This window comes from Periophthalmus magnuspinnatus, chromosome 9 (assembly GCF_009829125.3).
Source record: "Periophthalmus magnuspinnatus isolate fPerMag1 chromosome 9, fPerMag1.2.pri, whole genome shotgun sequence".
In the NCBI taxonomy this organism is placed as follows: Eukaryota; Metazoa; Chordata; class Actinopteri; order Gobiiformes; family Gobiidae; genus Periophthalmus; species Periophthalmus magnuspinnatus.
This window is the reverse complement of record NC_047134.1, coordinates 11,689,054-11,706,746: the sequence shown is the minus strand read 5'-3', so window position 1 is coordinate 11,706,746 and position 17,693 is coordinate 11,689,054. Positions and strand designations below refer to the sequence as shown.

At 41.6% G+C, this 17,693-nt stretch overlaps 1 protein-coding gene across 1 annotated transcript in view; it reads right to left on the bottom strand.

Annotated features, from left to right (window-relative positions):
• The window catches only part of fam172a (family with sequence similarity 172 member A), a 107,230-nt gene that overhangs the window by 59,615 nt on the left and 29,922 nt on the right, over positions 1 to 17,693 (bottom strand). Inside the window, exon 7 of the mRNA XM_033972189.2 lies at positions 3,748 to 3,966. Within this exon, the coding sequence (XP_033828080.1) occupies positions 3,748 to 3,966 (219 nt within the window). The remainder of the gene's footprint in view (positions 1 to 3,747; positions 3,967 to 17,693) is intronic.

Genomic DNA, 17,693 nt, shown 5'->3' with positions numbered 1-17,693 from the left:
GCGTGGAGGTGTGTGCATGTGTGCGTATGTCTCTATTCGGGTCAGTCTGTATCTACAGCAGGTCTGTGTGTTGGCTAAGACAGAGGCGGCTCAGTGTGCAGGAGGTGCAAGGGAGGGCAGGATGGATGTGTTTGATGGTTGACCTGACTAGAAGATTGGGAGCAGGGATCTGAGACTAGAGCGGCAATGGTTCTGCCTAGAGCAAACACACAATCACATGGACACAAACAGATGTTCCTGCAATTAACACACATAGCACATACAAAAAGTAAAAATATATATTTTCTGTAAATAACACCTACACAAATAAAATGTAACACACAGAGGTTAAGGCTAATAAATGAACAAAAGCAGCGTACGTACACGTACAGAAGAGGCAGTGAAAGAAGTGCATTAAGTCAATTTGTTTTCAGCACCATGCAGGTGGTGCTGCCCCCCAGCCCTGGTCATTGACCTCTCCTTTGACCAGGTTCAAAGGTTAATCAAGTCCCTACCTGTCCTTGGATATGCTGAGCCGTACATCCTGGCACGACAACAGGTCACAGGCCAAAGAAATCCTGTCTGTATAATTGCATGTGGGCTACAGATTGGGGCAAAAGGGGTGAAGGTGACAAAGAGCAGGAACCTTCTCCCTGAGGGAAACACTGTTGCACCATGTTGAATGCAATTAGCCCTGTGTATGTCCATGTCTTAATGTTCACTATCAGAATGTGGGAGTATGTGAGAGCACATGTTTGTGGATCCTCGGGGCGGTTTGTAGTACACTGGGAAAACAGGACATCACTGCTAAAAACAGACAAGGACAAGACTCTGAGGCTGCGGCCCCAGTGGACGACTGCAGCTGGGAATAACTGGTCCTGCAACCACTGGGCCAACATAATAGATGCTGCTTTACTTTGGAAACATAGTACGGTGCAATACATCTTCATATATTCTACTTTAGTGAACACAACCATCAGGCATCATAAAATATTGTCTGAATAATGCAATAATTCTAATAAAACTACATTCATAATTAAACCTGCACAAAAATTAAGACAATTTGCACCTGAACTTTAATATGCTGTAATTAAAGGAAGGAAAAGTAGTGCTTTTTCCCTGTTTGCTCTTTTTCCCCTTCTTCTTTCCAGGGCCTGCTGGCCTAATCCCAGCCAGCCAGCCTTGAGTGAACTCTTTGGAAGCTTCTTAAGCCCATGAATGTGGCTTTTGTTCCTGCCATTCCTCCGCTTGGCTGACAGAAAATAGCTAACTGGATTACTGCTAAAATTCAGAGTAAAGTGAACTCCCAAACTTCTATATGGCAAAGTGCGAAGAATGCACCCTCCCACACCCATTTTACCCCACAGTTATCCACATCAGCATCCCTGCGTTCACTTTATACCCCCCAGCCCCCTCGCTGTCCGCTCAGCCCTGAACCAGCACCCCTCTAAACACGGTGCACTGGGGTGTGATCAGGAGGAGGAGGATTAGATAAGGTTGAGAGGTTGCGCACTATGAACCCAAGGCTAAAATGTACCAATCCTAAAAGCAGTTAAGAGCTTATTAATGTGTGCAAGGAAGCGTAATAATCAACACATCTCTATTAGGCAGTTGTAGTAAAGAGAGGCTGCCCAATGCTTTTCCATATAACTGTTTTTACCCAGTGAATTCAAACTAGAGAGTATTTTCCAATTATTCAATCTCTATTACGTGATGAATGCTTGAAGTATGCTAGAATGTGTGTATCTGAATAGCGGCGTGCAGGTGGTCTAGCATCTCAGCAGGAGTTAAGACTGTGAGGTGTATAGAAGAGAAAGCCTTGTTCATGTGTGTGCCTTTGCAAGAGCGCTTTGCGAGCCTGGCTGGGTGCTTTAAAAAAGATGAAAACAGGCTGGCTAAAGAGGTTTGATTTGATCCACCACCCAGCCGGTCCAACAAAGGTGAAGGAGAATGGCACACAGGCACCCACACCCACACTAAAACCTCAGCTCTTTTTGTACCTGCTTCTTTTGTGACTCTCTGTGCCCTAGTCCATCACCATGTATACGCTTATGTGTGTGCGAGCGTGACAGATTACTGCGCTCCGGACAGAGGCAGAGCAGAGTAAAGTAAAGCCGTGAAGGAGGAGGCGAGGTCAAACACACACGCATCCTGCTGACTCCGGGGTCAAAGGTCAAAATTCAAGTGGCACCGACACAGAGCCGAAGCCCTCCGCCATTAATCTTTATCCACAATCTGCAATCCCTGCATCTGAGGACATAAGTGTGTTCCTCTGGAAACCTCAAGGTCCAAACTCAAAGTCCACACGCATAAACCTCAAAGTGCGATGTTTATGCTGGTTTACAATTATACGCCATCAATAAAAACAAGACTCTGCGTATTTCTAACTCTTACATAGCAGGGTAGCACAATTATCAGGTTCATTCTTGAGGTAATAAAACTTTATGTACATGTTCTATTACAAAATAAATAAATACAAAAGGTATATGAAATAATTTACTTTTACCATGAGCGTACGTACGGGATAACTAAAAATATATGGTCAAAATATAATTGATAAATAATAACCATAAAGTAAGATAGCACTGCTTACAAGTATTAAGGAATGTCCAAGGTAAGTGGGTAATATTTATTCGCAGCCATTTTTGCCTTATTATGATTTGTGTGAAGGTACTGTCAAGAGAGTGAGAAAAACCCTCTGCTGACAGCTACAAAGTGACTGTTCCACAAACTCTTATCAGTGATTCATCTTTTTCACACACACACGGTTGAGGCGTTTTCAAGTAAAAAATGATAATAAGCATTTTAATAAATGTAATGTCTGTCAGATAACAAAAAAACGTAACGACGTAACTACTCCTTTTGAAAGAAGACATGCTGTTTAAGGATTTATGGTATTAAGCAATAAACAATTACATATATAGATTTTTTATTTTACAGTTTGTTCATTGCAAACTGTGATATTGATCTGTGCATTTTTTTGTTTTGTTTTTTTAACATTGGTTTTTACGATCCATTGCACTTTGCCTCGAATGCAAGGCGATGCAGAATGAACTCAAACATGACTGAATCGATCGGAATAAAATTTTCAGTAAGCTAATAATGAGCGGAAACCATTATAACGTGTTTAAATATGTATGCATGTGAAGAACACAGTCTAGGCAGATTATTAAGTTAGGATCCAGGTGTATGCTCATGTGTGATTTGGGTGTGTGCGTCCATCCTAGCATGATAAGAATGTTGCTGTGTTTGCCGAGTGTGCATTCGGGAGATAATAATCCCAGCGGTCAACACGAGTGAAGGGCCAAAGCTGCACTGACCGGCCCACCATATGAGAGTGCGAAGGAGAGGGAGGAAATGAGGGAGAGAGCCATGTGGTTAACACTTGCTCACTGAGAGGCGACTGGAGCCCAGCCAACCTCTTCACACACAGGCTGACCACACAAGAGCCTCTCTTCTCCCTCAGAATCCCATCCTCCAGTCCTCATTACCTAACGTTTCCCTCTCCTGCCTCCTCTCTTACCTCACATCCTACTTCTTTCATCACAGTCTTGCCTCTTTTATCAAACTTGTCCAAAATCATACCTCCCATTTTCTCACCTATGCCTTGGCGTCTTCTCCTCCTACACCCTTTAACTGTCAGTCTGTCCTCCTCCCCCATCATGTCTGCTTATGATGAACATCCATCGCTCTGCCTCTACGTCCCAGTCAAACACGTCCTTCCTCATTTCCCTTTCAGTACGGCGCTGTCGTCTCGTGTTGACTTACTCGTATAGGGATGCGCTCCGTCTCAGCCTCCTTCTGTGGGTTGCGGTACTTCTCGTAAAATTCTTTCTTCTTGCTGCCCTCTTTGTCATCTTTGCGTTCCTTCTTTTCAGCTGGCTCTTCCGATAGTTCGTCCTGGGAGCCAAGAGGAGAAGATCTATCTGGCTTCTCAATCTCAAGGTAGTTGTCATTGGGGTTTAGCACCATCACGCCATAGCCTTCCTGCAAAACAAGATGGAAACATTTGAAATTTTCACAGTACAAATGGAAAATACCAGTCTTAGTTCATTTACTGCAAATATTTGACGGTGCAGTAACACTAATCACATTTATAGATCAAGTTATAGAGCAAAGAGCGGTGGAATTTCGTGAGGAGTTGAGATTCACTGTTTGTAGTATCAGCCAGTGAGCAGCATTTAGTCGAAAGGCCACATGCCACTTAATAAAGACCCTACAAAATATATACTTTTTCCATTTCCACATCAGAACATGTTCAGATATTTATTAACAATGAAAGGTTAACATAATAAATAAGGCAGAGGAAATGTGCCGAATAAAAGGAAGTTTTCATCAAGACTTTGTAGACTTTTAATTAACTGTGCTTATTGTCCCAAGCGCTCGCAAACTAAAGCAGGAAATGGAAGGATTCCTGTTGCACTCCGGCCATGCTGCTCACATCATCTCTATTGTGACTACACACTAACACGTACAGCTTTGGACTTATAGTAATGCAACACAGTATATTAAGTGTTGTCACGTAAGCAAATGCAACATCCATATCGTAAGAAACTAAATGTGTTATGATTTCCAAATTTACTATATGAAAGAGTGAGAGAAGGCATGATTTGATAGTAAAAGGATGTACATTTGGATGTATTTAATTGTGCTTGTTAACCTGCTCAGGGACAGCAGATGGAAACTAGCTTTAGTTAAATCTGGTGTAAAGCGTCTATTCTTTTATGAGATTAAAGTGTTTATATGGTCCTTGTAAAAAAAATAATAATAAAATAAAATAAATAAAACAAAAATAAATGAATAAACAAATAATTAAATGAATAATTCAATAAATAAATAAAGGTGTCACTGTTCTGTTAAAAGTTAGAAAGAAGTTACGAATATTTCAAATTTTAGAGAAGATATTTAGATTTTAACATAAACATAAAGATAAATGATGAAGTACCTGTGCGAGCTAATGTTGTATTTTTGTGCTATACATTCCTAAACATAAATTATTAAAATAGCACAAATATTGTGTTGCACCTCCAAAATAAAATGATTACATATTGCATGTTTTGATCATCTCAGACAGACAAAATATTCACACATATGCAAATAGGGTATAACGAGAAATAGGGGAGTGGAATAAACACCTTAAGGAGAGTAATAGATGAAACAGAGTTGTAGCCTCGCTCAGCATCATCTCTTCCTTAATAAGTGTTAACACAATGTGCTTGCCTGGAGTCCTCCTGCGCCCATCACCATCAAACCTTTCACACAACCCTTTCCTTAGCACCTGCCTTGTGTTGACAACAGCAACATGACACTTTCTCACTTATTTAGATTATCAAATCAGCCGGGTTCTCACTTGCTTTCAAATTCAGACACGACTACTCACCCCTCTCCGTGCGCATGTATAACTTAACATTTGAAAAAAATATATATGAGCATTAATTAGTAAGTGAAAACAGTGTACGTAGACATATTTACAGATAACTGATAACTATAGTGCCTAACATAACATAACATAACCAGTAATAAATTCTCAAAGCCAACTGTGTATTATGCTTTTTAGTTAGTTAAATATGTAATTTCATGGCATCTCAATCAAATACAATATTACGTAGAGTTAAAATATCCAAAAAAGGTTTGCAGACAAGATTTAATTTACTCAAATAATCCAGGTTCACACCAGCTTTGTGCCACTGCCCACTGGTGGTAGTCTGATAAAATAACTGCCAGGTCCAGCTTTGCCCATGATAACAACATACAGTATGTACCATTTGTCACGTAAACTATGTGCTAATGTGGAAATCAAAGTATTTAAATGATGACAACATAGACAAGTAAGAAATACATGAACTCACTTTTGCATTGAAACACCGTCTTGTGTTAGTTGTTAGTTTCTGGTTAACATGGTCAAAAGTTAATAGTCCAGTAACACAGGTGGGTGTCTGCTGATGCAAAGCCAAAGTGCCAAACAACTACACTTACTCCTTAGCAATATTACTCCACCCCACAGCGCTCCGTTACGCTTCCTAGCCTTATGAACACTGATTCTAACCCCGACTGGTCCGGTTCCTAGCCTTTAGCTCGGGAATCCTAACCCTTACTGGCCTATAGCCTTTTTTCAATGCTGATAGCCCAAATGTAGCCAACACCCTTTGAGCTGTCCAGTCACCCAGAAGGACATTGCTGCTCAGGCAAACAGTGCTGCTTGGTCATGAGGAGCAGGGCCTCAAAGTTCAACTCTGAGTCGGAAACCATCATTTAATCTAACACTGAGAGGTCTGTGTGGTGTCAGGCTAACACTGCTGCTCCCAGTCCAGTCGTTTCCTTCAATCAATCCCCTCTCTGTCAAACAAACACAAAACGGTAGGTCAAGATCTGGTTTAAACGATGTATAGTTTATTTGGGGTAATAATGCGTGATATATCTGCTCTAAATCAATGCTAGTAAAACTATATTAAAGCAAATTGTCCCGCTCAACCAAATTCAAATTTTGGAGCTGGGAGTTTCCCATAGACAAGTCTCTTGTCTATAACCCCTGACTTAGGTCATGTGGTCTTTGTATCTAAAACTAACTGTTTCGTCTTGCCTACAGACATACTGGCAGATGGACCCAAAAATGGAATACATTGACTAAATCTGATCATTGTGTTGTGATGTGCTGTCAAAGTCTGGCTCAATCTTATACAAATGCAGGTTGCAATCCCAGGTCACTCTCCTTTATACAGCTAAATCTCTAGCACAGCCATTGCAAACTCTGGGCTGTATTGTCTTTGTCCTGTGCACACACCATTTTAAATAAGACACACGCAGATCTGATTTGGTCCCTCTGCTGTAGAGCTTTGGCTCAGCCTCTTCCCATGCCCTGTGGTGCCCTGTGCCACCACCACACTGAGCTCCTGCCCCAGGGCCAGCGGTCAAGAGGGTCGCCCCATCCCCTCAAAAAGGGGGTACTGCGACCCCTCACCTCGCTCCGGACGATCCTTAGCTCGTCTTTGTCAGCCTGTCGTGCACCAGATAACACAACAAAGGCTGCCGATGCCACGGAAACCAGTGTTTGTGTCAGGATCCAAATGAAGCCTTAGTCGGTACTGACTCAATAATTAAAATATTAAAAACTTCTAATCCAATACATATGGATGGGAGAAATTATGTATAGGGACAATTGTAATAATTTGATTGTAGAAGAAGGATAAAAGCAATTTAGAGTTTCTTATCATTATATATTTTTGTCCATGTCATAAAGGCAAAATAAAATCACCCTCAAAATATAAAAAAAAAAGAAAAATAAATGAATTACCATTACTACCAAATAGTAGTATCCTTTGTCTTATAGTTTAAACATTATATTTAAACTACAAACACCACTGTGCCTTATGAGACTACTTTTCATACATCATTAAAATATATGTCAGAGTGGGGAAGTGTAAATAAGACAGTCTTTATCCAGTGGTGTCGTAATGAAATGAAATGTGTCTAATGTAAAGGAGGAGCAGGGAGCGAGGCGGCCGGACTGAGAGGGTGTTTCATCTGTGCGCGTGCAGCTCGCCGTTAGCTTTGATGTGAGGGCTCTCATGTGATACGCACAGCTTTGGGCACAGGGAAGAGGACAGCACTTGACAGGTACAAAGCATGGCTACGAACGGCCATGGGTGCACGCGGTGACAAAAGGGGCATGATAAATTTGAGATGGTTATTTGATTAAAAGAATGTTAAAAATCATTATCTTTGCTTGAATGAAGTAGCTAGACCCCTGCACTATACAAAATCTGCTCCGTGTAGGTGGCCATTAAGGCTCCTTCTCACTTTATTAGTTTAGGTTAGCGCCTGTTAGGATCTGGGTTAGCGACGCTTCCTCAACTCAACATCAATTTCTCTTTACTTCCTTGTTTCGCCCAATATGCAGCTCCCGATTCGCTCATCAGGCTTGAGTGACAGGGGTGGATAGGGTCACCCAGCATGCCATATCCAATAAGAGCGTGCGGAGGGGAGGGATGTCGGCCAGGCAATACAGTCAGGTTTGAGACGTGAATGACGGCACAAAGGCTGGACTCAAAGACGCTGTAAAAACAAAAATGGCACCTGAATTTGAACGCACGCAGCACTGGGGATGTATATTTTTAAACGTAAATACAATTTTTAACAAGTAAAGCCCCGCTTTGTCGGGCGACCTGGCAGTGGGTGACCTTGCCTGTCTCCCATCTCTACGTGAGCTTTTTCTGTATGCGGAGGCCCTTTATCCATCCGATCCCTTTCTTTTTTCTTTTCTTCTCTATGCTCTCTCTCCCCGAGGCAGACATCCCACACAGAGCGCTCAGTTCTGTCAGATTAAGTCACAGTGCCCCCTTTCTCATTTTAGCACCGCGCCATTCTGAGACCACCTCCCCACCAGCACCCCGCAAACGCCGTGTTTCTCCCCGAGTAGAGAGGTGGGAGCCTGCTTACTGTACCACAGGGCAATGAAAAGATACGTGTGAGGATCTTTGGGGTAATATACAAGCGGATGAGACAGCATTGTCATCAGCCTGTCAGCGCAAAATCAATCATCGTCTTGATAAGTCGGGATTCCCCTGGGACCTAAGAGTAGTTAGGAAACAGATTTTAAATTATATTCTGGGTATAGTGTGAGTCTATGCAAAATAATATAAAAATACATCTGAATTTGAACATTCTTGTCACGGTTGTCAATTTCCTGATTTAAAAGTATGTCCTTTCAAATGTAAGTAGAGAACTGTTCGTGCAAATTTAAACATGAGGAGGAGGAGGGTTGCATCAGGGAGGGCATCTGGCATAATCAATAGGCAAATCACTGCACAATAGGCAACAGCTGAAAAAGAAAAAAAATTAATAAATAAATGAGGGAAAAGCATAGAGCCAGTTTCAAGCCTCTAAATTAGAAAGGGTTGTGCTACATACCTAAGAATAATACAAGATCTGGAGAATCAAAACTACCACACAGAAGGAATTTGGCTATTTGTTGTGGTGTATCACGCTAGAATAAGGCAGCACTCAGACAACCACAGCCAAAACCAAAAGAAAAGTTAAAGTTTCATCTTTCTATCTGCCTGCAAAGTTAATTTTTGAAGAAATGGGCTGATGTGGAGGTTCTTATAATCATTAACATTTAATTAAGTTTCCCTCAAATTAACTTTCAGTTTTAAGTTTAAAGACTTTGAGTTCTCTATTTGCCTTGCTAATATAGCAATGCACTCATTTGGTCAATGTAAATAATACACTTAGCTAATGATCAACTTTTTCTTGATCCTAATGAGCACAAATAGTTGGGTCAGGATTAAAGGACTAACCTTTGGAGCAGGTCAAGTATCGGTGTCTGTAATAAGAAGTGTTTTTAACCTTGGCATGGGACGTCTTTGCTCATTTGGATATTGTTTGTATGTGTGGAGCTGAATATTTATAAATGAGTTCAAAGTGGAGCAGTGGGGTGGAGGAAGTGAAGAGAATAGCACAGCTTCTGATCCCTGATGCCTCCCATTCTTTTTAAGCTCGCATTTACATTTCTTTCTATGTGTTTTGCTTCTCTCTCTCATCGCGGCGCGTCTATTTTCAGCATGTGAGTAAAAAAAGCAGAGATAAAGACATATTCCAGACAGTGTTGAGTAACTTCAGTGCCAATGTCAAGGCCAGGCATCTTTACCACACTCAGCGTATGTGGCTGTGTGAATCTGTTTAGCTGCTGCTTAAAGGTGCTGCATGCTAATCAAGTAGGAAATACTTCAGTGTCATATACATAAGTAACCTCCACACACATACACATTATGTGACACACACATCGTACAGAGCACCTCTTCATCTGCTCGCAGCACGACACACAGAGGGAGGTGCAGGGTTGGGGCTGGGGGTTGCTACATTGGGGGTGGGTATAGCATTAATCACCGTCCAGGTGGAAATTGTCAGAGCTATCGATTGTGCAAGTAAATGTTACACAAGTCATTTGTCAACTTTTTTTCTCCAAACGGAGCCGCATGTCATTTGTAAAGATGCTACTCAGAATGTAAACTTCTCACTACAGGCAATCAGGAACTGAAAGTTGTGTACACAATATTTTGATATAAAACTATGACACTATAAATACCAAAACAACTATACACAAGGCAAAATAGAACCCAAAGTCCCCAGAAACCTCTGCTGTTCAACTGTCGCAAAGGTAAGAACTCCACTGAAACTTTAGTGTTAAATTCTTTACAGAGATAATGTTATAAAAGTAATTATCTGCTCTTTTAGCTGAATTGAAACCAGTTCCTTAAATACAAACAAAAATTCAAAACTACATATTTGTTGTGAACAGTTTACAAAAAAATTATAAAATAAAATAATAAAAGCTTTCCTACTTAACAGCATTTTAAATGTACTAGTTTTTGCACAGCACTTCATATTCATATAAAACTAATATTTTCAATTAAGTTTATTAAGAAGTCTAATGCCTGAGCTCACAATAAGGACGTACAGGAAGTGCGACGAGTCCTCAGCCCTCAGAGGGAAAGCTATGGGGAAATAAATACAGAAGGCTTATTCTGATGCCGTTAGCATTTTGATTTATATATTCTATATTGTCTCCCCTAAGCATACACATGTATTTTTAATGAGGGCAGAGAGAGATATACATCATGGAATGATAGGTGCCTCCCTGCCCTCCTGCCTAACTATTTAATGTATAAATCAGGAAGAGAAGGGAGCCAAGAATGGGCAAACATGGAGTGAAGCTATCCCAGGAGCTGTTCATGAGGCCACCATCAACCATGCAGACGCACACTGGATGACAATGTCTGTATTAAAAGAAACTTATCTTTGAAAGAATTAACTAGCAATAAAACAATAGTCATTTCAGCTTTGGCTAGCTAATGGAAGCCAAAACTCAAGTATATGTAGTTGTAATGCAGTCCTATGTAAAATAAGTATATAAAAAATTAACAGCCATGCCAAGGAATGTTTCTACCTGACCATCTGGACAGAGAGCTAATGCATTAACACACATGAACCCACACACTGTGGGCGCAAGACACATGACCATATGTCCAGACTTAAGCAACCGGGGTCACCCACTGGACACCTTTGGAATAGAGTATCCATCTATGTCACTGCAGAATGTGCAATTTACCTGGTTAATCGTGACAAAAGAAAAATATGTAAAATAAAATGTTTTATCGTGTGTGTATTTCAACTCATTAACGTACATTATAACAATACTTTGTAGTAGCACATGGGTTATTAATCTTACTGAAGATCACAGGGAAACTCTGACCTCCAAATGTCAGAGGTCAAAGTAAGATTCCTTCACCTCTGCCCTGTTATTGTGACCTAGGCAGAACCGCACAGAGCCGTATCAATGCTCATGTGTAGAACTAATTGCCATTTTAATTGCAACTTAAAACTAAACTAAAGTACACATACGTTTAGTGAATGCAGGAAATAAATAGGATCAGTAACAAAGCAAAAGATGGCGCATATCTCACCTTTACCCTCCTGTTAATGACCTCTCTCTAAGTGGAGCTGCACTGTAGGTCCCAGAGTCAGGGGAGGTCGCCACAGCCAATCACAAGCTGTGTTTGAAGTGTGAAGGGTAAACACAGTGACTGCTCTGCCCTGCCATTTACTCTGCTTATTTTCACAGGATGTAACCTAGAAAGAACGAGGTGCTGGAGAATACAGTGCATCTGTGTATGTGCGCATGCATGCATTTTGGCGTGTTAGCGTACATTTTCCATAGTGTCATTACCACATGGTCGGGGTTTATGCTTCAGAGCGCACACATGGGGCTACGCATGTATGTTGGAATCCCCTTCATCCTCTCACCATACAAATATATGTGCGGAAATTCATGGTATGGTAACTAGGAAACCATGCATGGAGCAATGGACATTTTCCTATTAACCCAATGCAGCTTTCAAGAATGGTAGAAAGCAATTAACCTAGGAAAGTGGCTGTAAAACACATCTTGATCTCTCTCTTGCAAACCGAACTTCTCAACCCCAAACCATTACCGTAATTTTTACTACGAACGCTTTCAAAAATGTACCACTTTTTAGAGGCCACCTGTTGTCTATTATTTTTACATACTGCTTTTCTCATAAATCATAACACTGGTAATTAATCAAGCTGTCAAAACAGGGCCTGAGGGTCACCTGGAGGGGTCAGAGGTGGACGAGGGACCGGTGGAGGTCAGGGTCACACCGCATTCCTCATTATCAGGTCGTGGATGGGAGAGCGAGCAGCCAAACAAAAGCGAAAGCAGATGGGAGAGAGAGAGGGAGGGAGAGGAGAGGTAGCCGCACACTGGGTGAGAGAAAGTGGAAGGAATTGACAAACAAAAGCTAAAAGAAGCTGTCACATGCCTGGAGATGGAGATCAGTGTTTTGGGCATAGACAGTACCCTGTTCTACCCAACTTAAATAGATTTGGGCAAACGTCTTCACTTTATTTAAGTTCACAATGTCAAACTAACTTGGGAATTTTAACTTTAAATATTTTATACCACTGTAATTAAAACACAATCACTATATTTTTTAGTGATCCAAGATTAACCAACTCTTTAAAAGTGGGTAAAACTAAAATCTGACTGTATTTTTAAATACATTTCGAGTTCAAAAACTGGTACAAAAAGTGTTAAACTGCCACATTTATAAACACGATTCATGGCTTCCAACTTCCTATTCCTACAGGTTTTTTTTTGTCCATTCATGTTATACCATTTAGTTTTAAAATTGGCAATCGCTATGGCAACGGTCCTAATTTTTCCATCATTGCGAAATCCATCGATAAGCACGTCCTGAGCAACTTATTTAAGTAACATGATGCACCACTGGGTTTTACCATGTAAGAAAGGAACAAAAGAATGCTACAAGATGTTTCTAGAGTAAAAGGGCTGAAATTGTGTGCGGGTAGAAGAAAGGAAGATGGCGTGGCTTATTCAATGGGAAAATAGGGAATCAGCTGTGGAAGGTGGATTGTTATCTTGTTCGGGGCACTCCTGGTGAGTGTGTGTTTGGGGTGAGTGATGAGACAGACTGATATCTCTCTAAGAGGAGAGTGTATCAGTGTCTCTTTGGGTTGAGAGCCAGTTCACAGATGCACCAAGGCCACGGTCCTGGAGTGGCACGTTTCCTTTCAACAATACAGAGCTCTGATTAGATCGCACTGATTAAAATGGCACCACACAAGATCCATACACACAACATCTGGAGAAAATGTCGCCTCGTTTACGATTAATACAATAATGGATTTAATATTGCTGTCACTATTGTTATGAATTTAATATGTAAGTCTTATTGCGTTGATAATAGAACAAAGACATGAAGATATATTTGCAATGTAAAGTTATGTGCATCCCCGCGCTCAGAATTAGGCGTAATAGGCTAGGAAAGATTACTCGAAAAAGGAACAATTTAAAAAGTGCAAATCCCGCGAAACTCGTCCCACGTACAAGCCCCCCCCCCTCCTCCTCTCCCCCTCCCTCCCGCCGCCAAGTGCGAATTCTCAGGCGTGGCTCGCTCTATCAAAAACATCACTCTTGAATGAGGCGCCGACCATTGCGCAAAATTAGCTGTCACCCTTTTCTCAAAATCTTTGTTAATCTTGTTTCCAGTGTTTGCAGATTTATCAGCACATGCATCAATGTCAGCTCCTTGGTTACTGAGCCGCACTACTTGGGAGAAGATATAATTAAAAATGTTTGGGGCATGGGGGGTGGAGGGGCTGCTGAGGAGTGGGAAAACGGAGGAAATGGAGTGGCGGTGGTGGTGTGGGGTGGTGTTTGAAGAAGGAAGGTGAAGTCTTCGCCTCATCTCCGGTAGTCCCCTGGGAGCCCCGAGAACACACAGACCCAGCAACAAGAGACAAAAATCGGGCCGACCAGCACCTGGATTTTCTTTACATCCAACTATTGCTTTGGTCTGTTTCAAGAGGAAAAGTTCACAGAAAAACAATATCACTTAATCTAATCCAATGTCAGATCGGATTTGTTGAAAAACTGACTTTGGTCGAATAAAGTACACATGAAAGTGACCAAGCCATGGGTACGGGGCGCCGTGGTCAATAACTGTGCTCGTTTCCAGAGTTAAGTCACTCCTCCTCAGAATATTCAAGGTTATTTGACTTTTTGTAGACTTTGGGAATATTAGATAATTCTTGGTGATAGCAGAAATTTCCAAACCCGAGTTCCAAAGGTTCCATGTACAAATGAAAACACTCTGATTTATGGTCCTTTAAGGTTACCAGGGGGAGAAAGCACTTTGGGTTTGCAGACTGAGTGGAGTGAGGCGAGAATTTATCCAGTTAGCTCTGACAACTTGAGGAATATAGACATAATTAAACATAGTGCATAAGAAAAAACTCCTCTGATGGGATGTTGTACTCCGCTGAAGTCAAGTTTATTGTTTAAAATGGCACAATGAAAAGGTTTATCAATAGTTTGCTGCAGCAGTGAAATCAAGTTTTATCATAGTGTTCAGAACAAAATTTGGAGACCATCGAGACAAAGTGCAGCTCTTGACTAGATATAGCTGTCGAATTGTACGTATAATGTTGCTTTTCTGTGGATCTGTTTCAATGGTTCACATATTCCTGTCTTCATCTGCTCCTCTTCATCGTGCTCTTCTCCTCAGTCCAGACCTTTAAGTGTGGTCTGGCAGGTTTGGCTGGGAGGTCGCGTATTCCCCCTCTTCATTAGTGAGAAAATGGACTCTGGTAAACGCTTGTTAAAGCCCTTACCTACACTCCCCCAGTTAATGGGAGTGATCCATTTGTGTCCGTTTCTGCCTGACAAGGCTTTACTGGAAGATTAATAGTGCAGTGTCAGGCCATGGCCAGCCTCTGTCCCGCTCTCATTTCCTTTCTTCTGGGACGCACACATGCAATAATGGAGCCCCGTCTTTTGTTGTAACACCATGATTAGCCAGGGAGAGAAAAAAAAAAACACAGGACGACAGATTGAAGAAAAAAAAAAAAAAAAAACAAAGGAGAAAAAAATCCTAAATTCCTAAATGTGACAGCTTAAGATTTAGTAGTGATCTTAGTGCGTATTAATATTAATTGATTTCCGGGCAAACAGAGATAAATTATCTATTAAAATGTGATGTAAAAGTCTACCTCTTTAACTAGGATTTCAACAAAAATGATAAAGCAAAACGTGTACACCATGGGAGAAATAATAGAGACAGAAAAAGACAGAGAAAGAGAAAGCTGGGAGAAGTCCTAAAGGGCCACCCAGGGTTTGGTCCATCAGCCAGGCCCCCAGCCATCGCTCTTCCTTTCAGGGATGACACCGTCAAGTGCTCCGTCCCCTCACTGAGTGAACAGGATAATCACTCTTAATAATTACACAGACATTCCCTGGTAGCCTGTCCCATACAGGCAGACAGTTGTTCAGGAGAGAATTCCTTCATGTAACAGCGCTGGAAATGTGCCATACAAATGCAGAATTAAAATTGTATGCAGCACACTTGATTTTGTTTGATATTTTCTTCTTTATTTCATCTCTCTAGGTCTCCTGTCTCTAGTGGCTCCTGTGATGGGCAGATGAACAATCTGGTAAACATACAAACAGAGAGCCAGGCGACCTGCAGAACAACCCCCTCCACACTACATCACAGTGTGCCAGCCCAGACAGAGCAGGGTGTTTCTCAAAGCAGAGGATAGGGGATTGGGTCTGGTGGTGTCTCATTAAATTCTTGGGATTGTCTAATTGTCTTTCGTGGACCTCAGAGAGACAAGTACATTATACTCATTGCAATTAACTAAACAAAAGAGCCGAACCGCCCAAGCGCTGGGGACGAGGCTGGGCTAGGGGGAGTAAGGCAACCAGCCGGGACCAGCACAACAAAACACCAACTCACACATGGAGAGCAAGTGCAGACAAATGGTAAAGGACAAGAGAAAAGATATGGAGGCGAGAAAAATAAAGAGGGAGAAGAGTGGGAGTGCGAAGTGATCTTGGATTGGCCAGATGTCAGAGTTGGCTGGTCGGGCGGGGTGAGGCACCAGAGGAGGAGGGTGTCTGTGCTCATTTGAGACGCACCTTTGTGCTGGACCTGTCTTGTTTACTGCACTACAGCTTAGCAGTGCGAGGGTCCTATTCATGGTCCAGGCCTTTCAGAAGGTACTGAAGGAGCCCTTAAGCCCACTTAACTACCATTTTCACACACTCTGCCTGCTCTCCTCTTTGTCCTTGCCTCCATTACATCAAACGCAGGAACAAAGGCAGGGAACAGAAACTGGGGCTGGCAGAATGGCGGCCATCACAAATATTAATTTGAAAAGGTGTTGGAGAGAAGAATCTACTTTTATGCACAAGGACAACTTGGGATTTTTTATGTTCCTTGTGGGGGGGGGGGGGGGGGGGGTAATTTCGAAGCTGCAATGAGCTTGGTTTTCAGGCTAAAGGGGAGGCCGAGGACTTGCAGCACAATTATGCAAGAATAAGGGTCTGGAGACGTGGCGCGGCGCTAAAGACCGGGCATACATAGGCGCAGACACACGCACGCGCACTGCCTATTAAAGGAGCTCTAAACATCAGGCCTCATTCACTTAACAGAGCTATTAGGCAAAGCAACAAACTCAAAGAACACATACACGCTTTTGCAAAGAGTTCATGTGACTGCAGCTCGGATCAAACAAGAAGCAACTTACTACATCAGGAAAGCAAAATATAAACCAATCAAAAGGTTGGAGACGGAGCAAAAAATAAAACAACATTTTGTCAAGTGCATTTTTACACAAATCTGAGCAGATAAAATGGAACTTAAATTGTGTTGTAAAAGTGACCGTGAAGTGACTGGCCTGGAGCGAAACCAACATTTTAAACCTCAGCTCTACAGGTGCATCCATGTGATTCAAACTGGCCTCAGGTCACATGGGCGAAAGGGTGAAAAGTTTACACTGGGAAAAAAGTGCCCACGCCCTTCTGTCTGATGTCATCACTTACACATCCTCAGTGCACTCAGTCATGGCCACTGTGCTGGTGTGTTGAAAAGCCCATCCTGTGTATTGTTATGCTGTGTCAAGCGAATCGGCAGCACAAAAAAAAAAAAAAAAAACAACAACAGGGATTTCATCTATTTATTTCCTGCCAACAAATCACTCTTCTCGCCTCATTTCAAACCACACCTTGGCCTAACCTGCTCTTAGCTTTTTGCAAACTATCTACTTTGCAAACAGTTTACTTAGGCAAATAAGTAAAAGAAACTAATAGTACTACAATACTGTCAGCACCGTTGTTAGCTAGAATTTCCATACGCGGTACTCCAACAGTTTTAATGTTGAAAAGTTACTCCTACACTACAGTAATTGCGATTTTTCTGACAAGCAATTCAATTTGGGATTTATGTTTTGAAAAGTAGGATTCTGTTCGAAGTTTTGGAAGATTTGACGAAAATACTGAAATACGAACTGACAAACTAATGCAAGAATCGCATTTCAGAACATGTTTGTACAGATCTAAACAACAGGGGTAGCCTTTTTTTTTTTTTTGCATAATAAGACAGGATATTTAGTCGATTGTGGAGGAAATTATGGTACTTCAAAATGTGCAGTGTTTGCGATTTGATAATTGCGTCCGTTCAAATTGCGCTTTCGATTTGATGGTGATTAATCTTACAGATGGGGACTACACAAAAGTTATGTTAGCTATAGCATGTGTGGGATATGCATTTACAAATACCAGCATTAGCACCGCAGTTGAACCTGTCCATTTACCAAGGTAATTCTGAGAG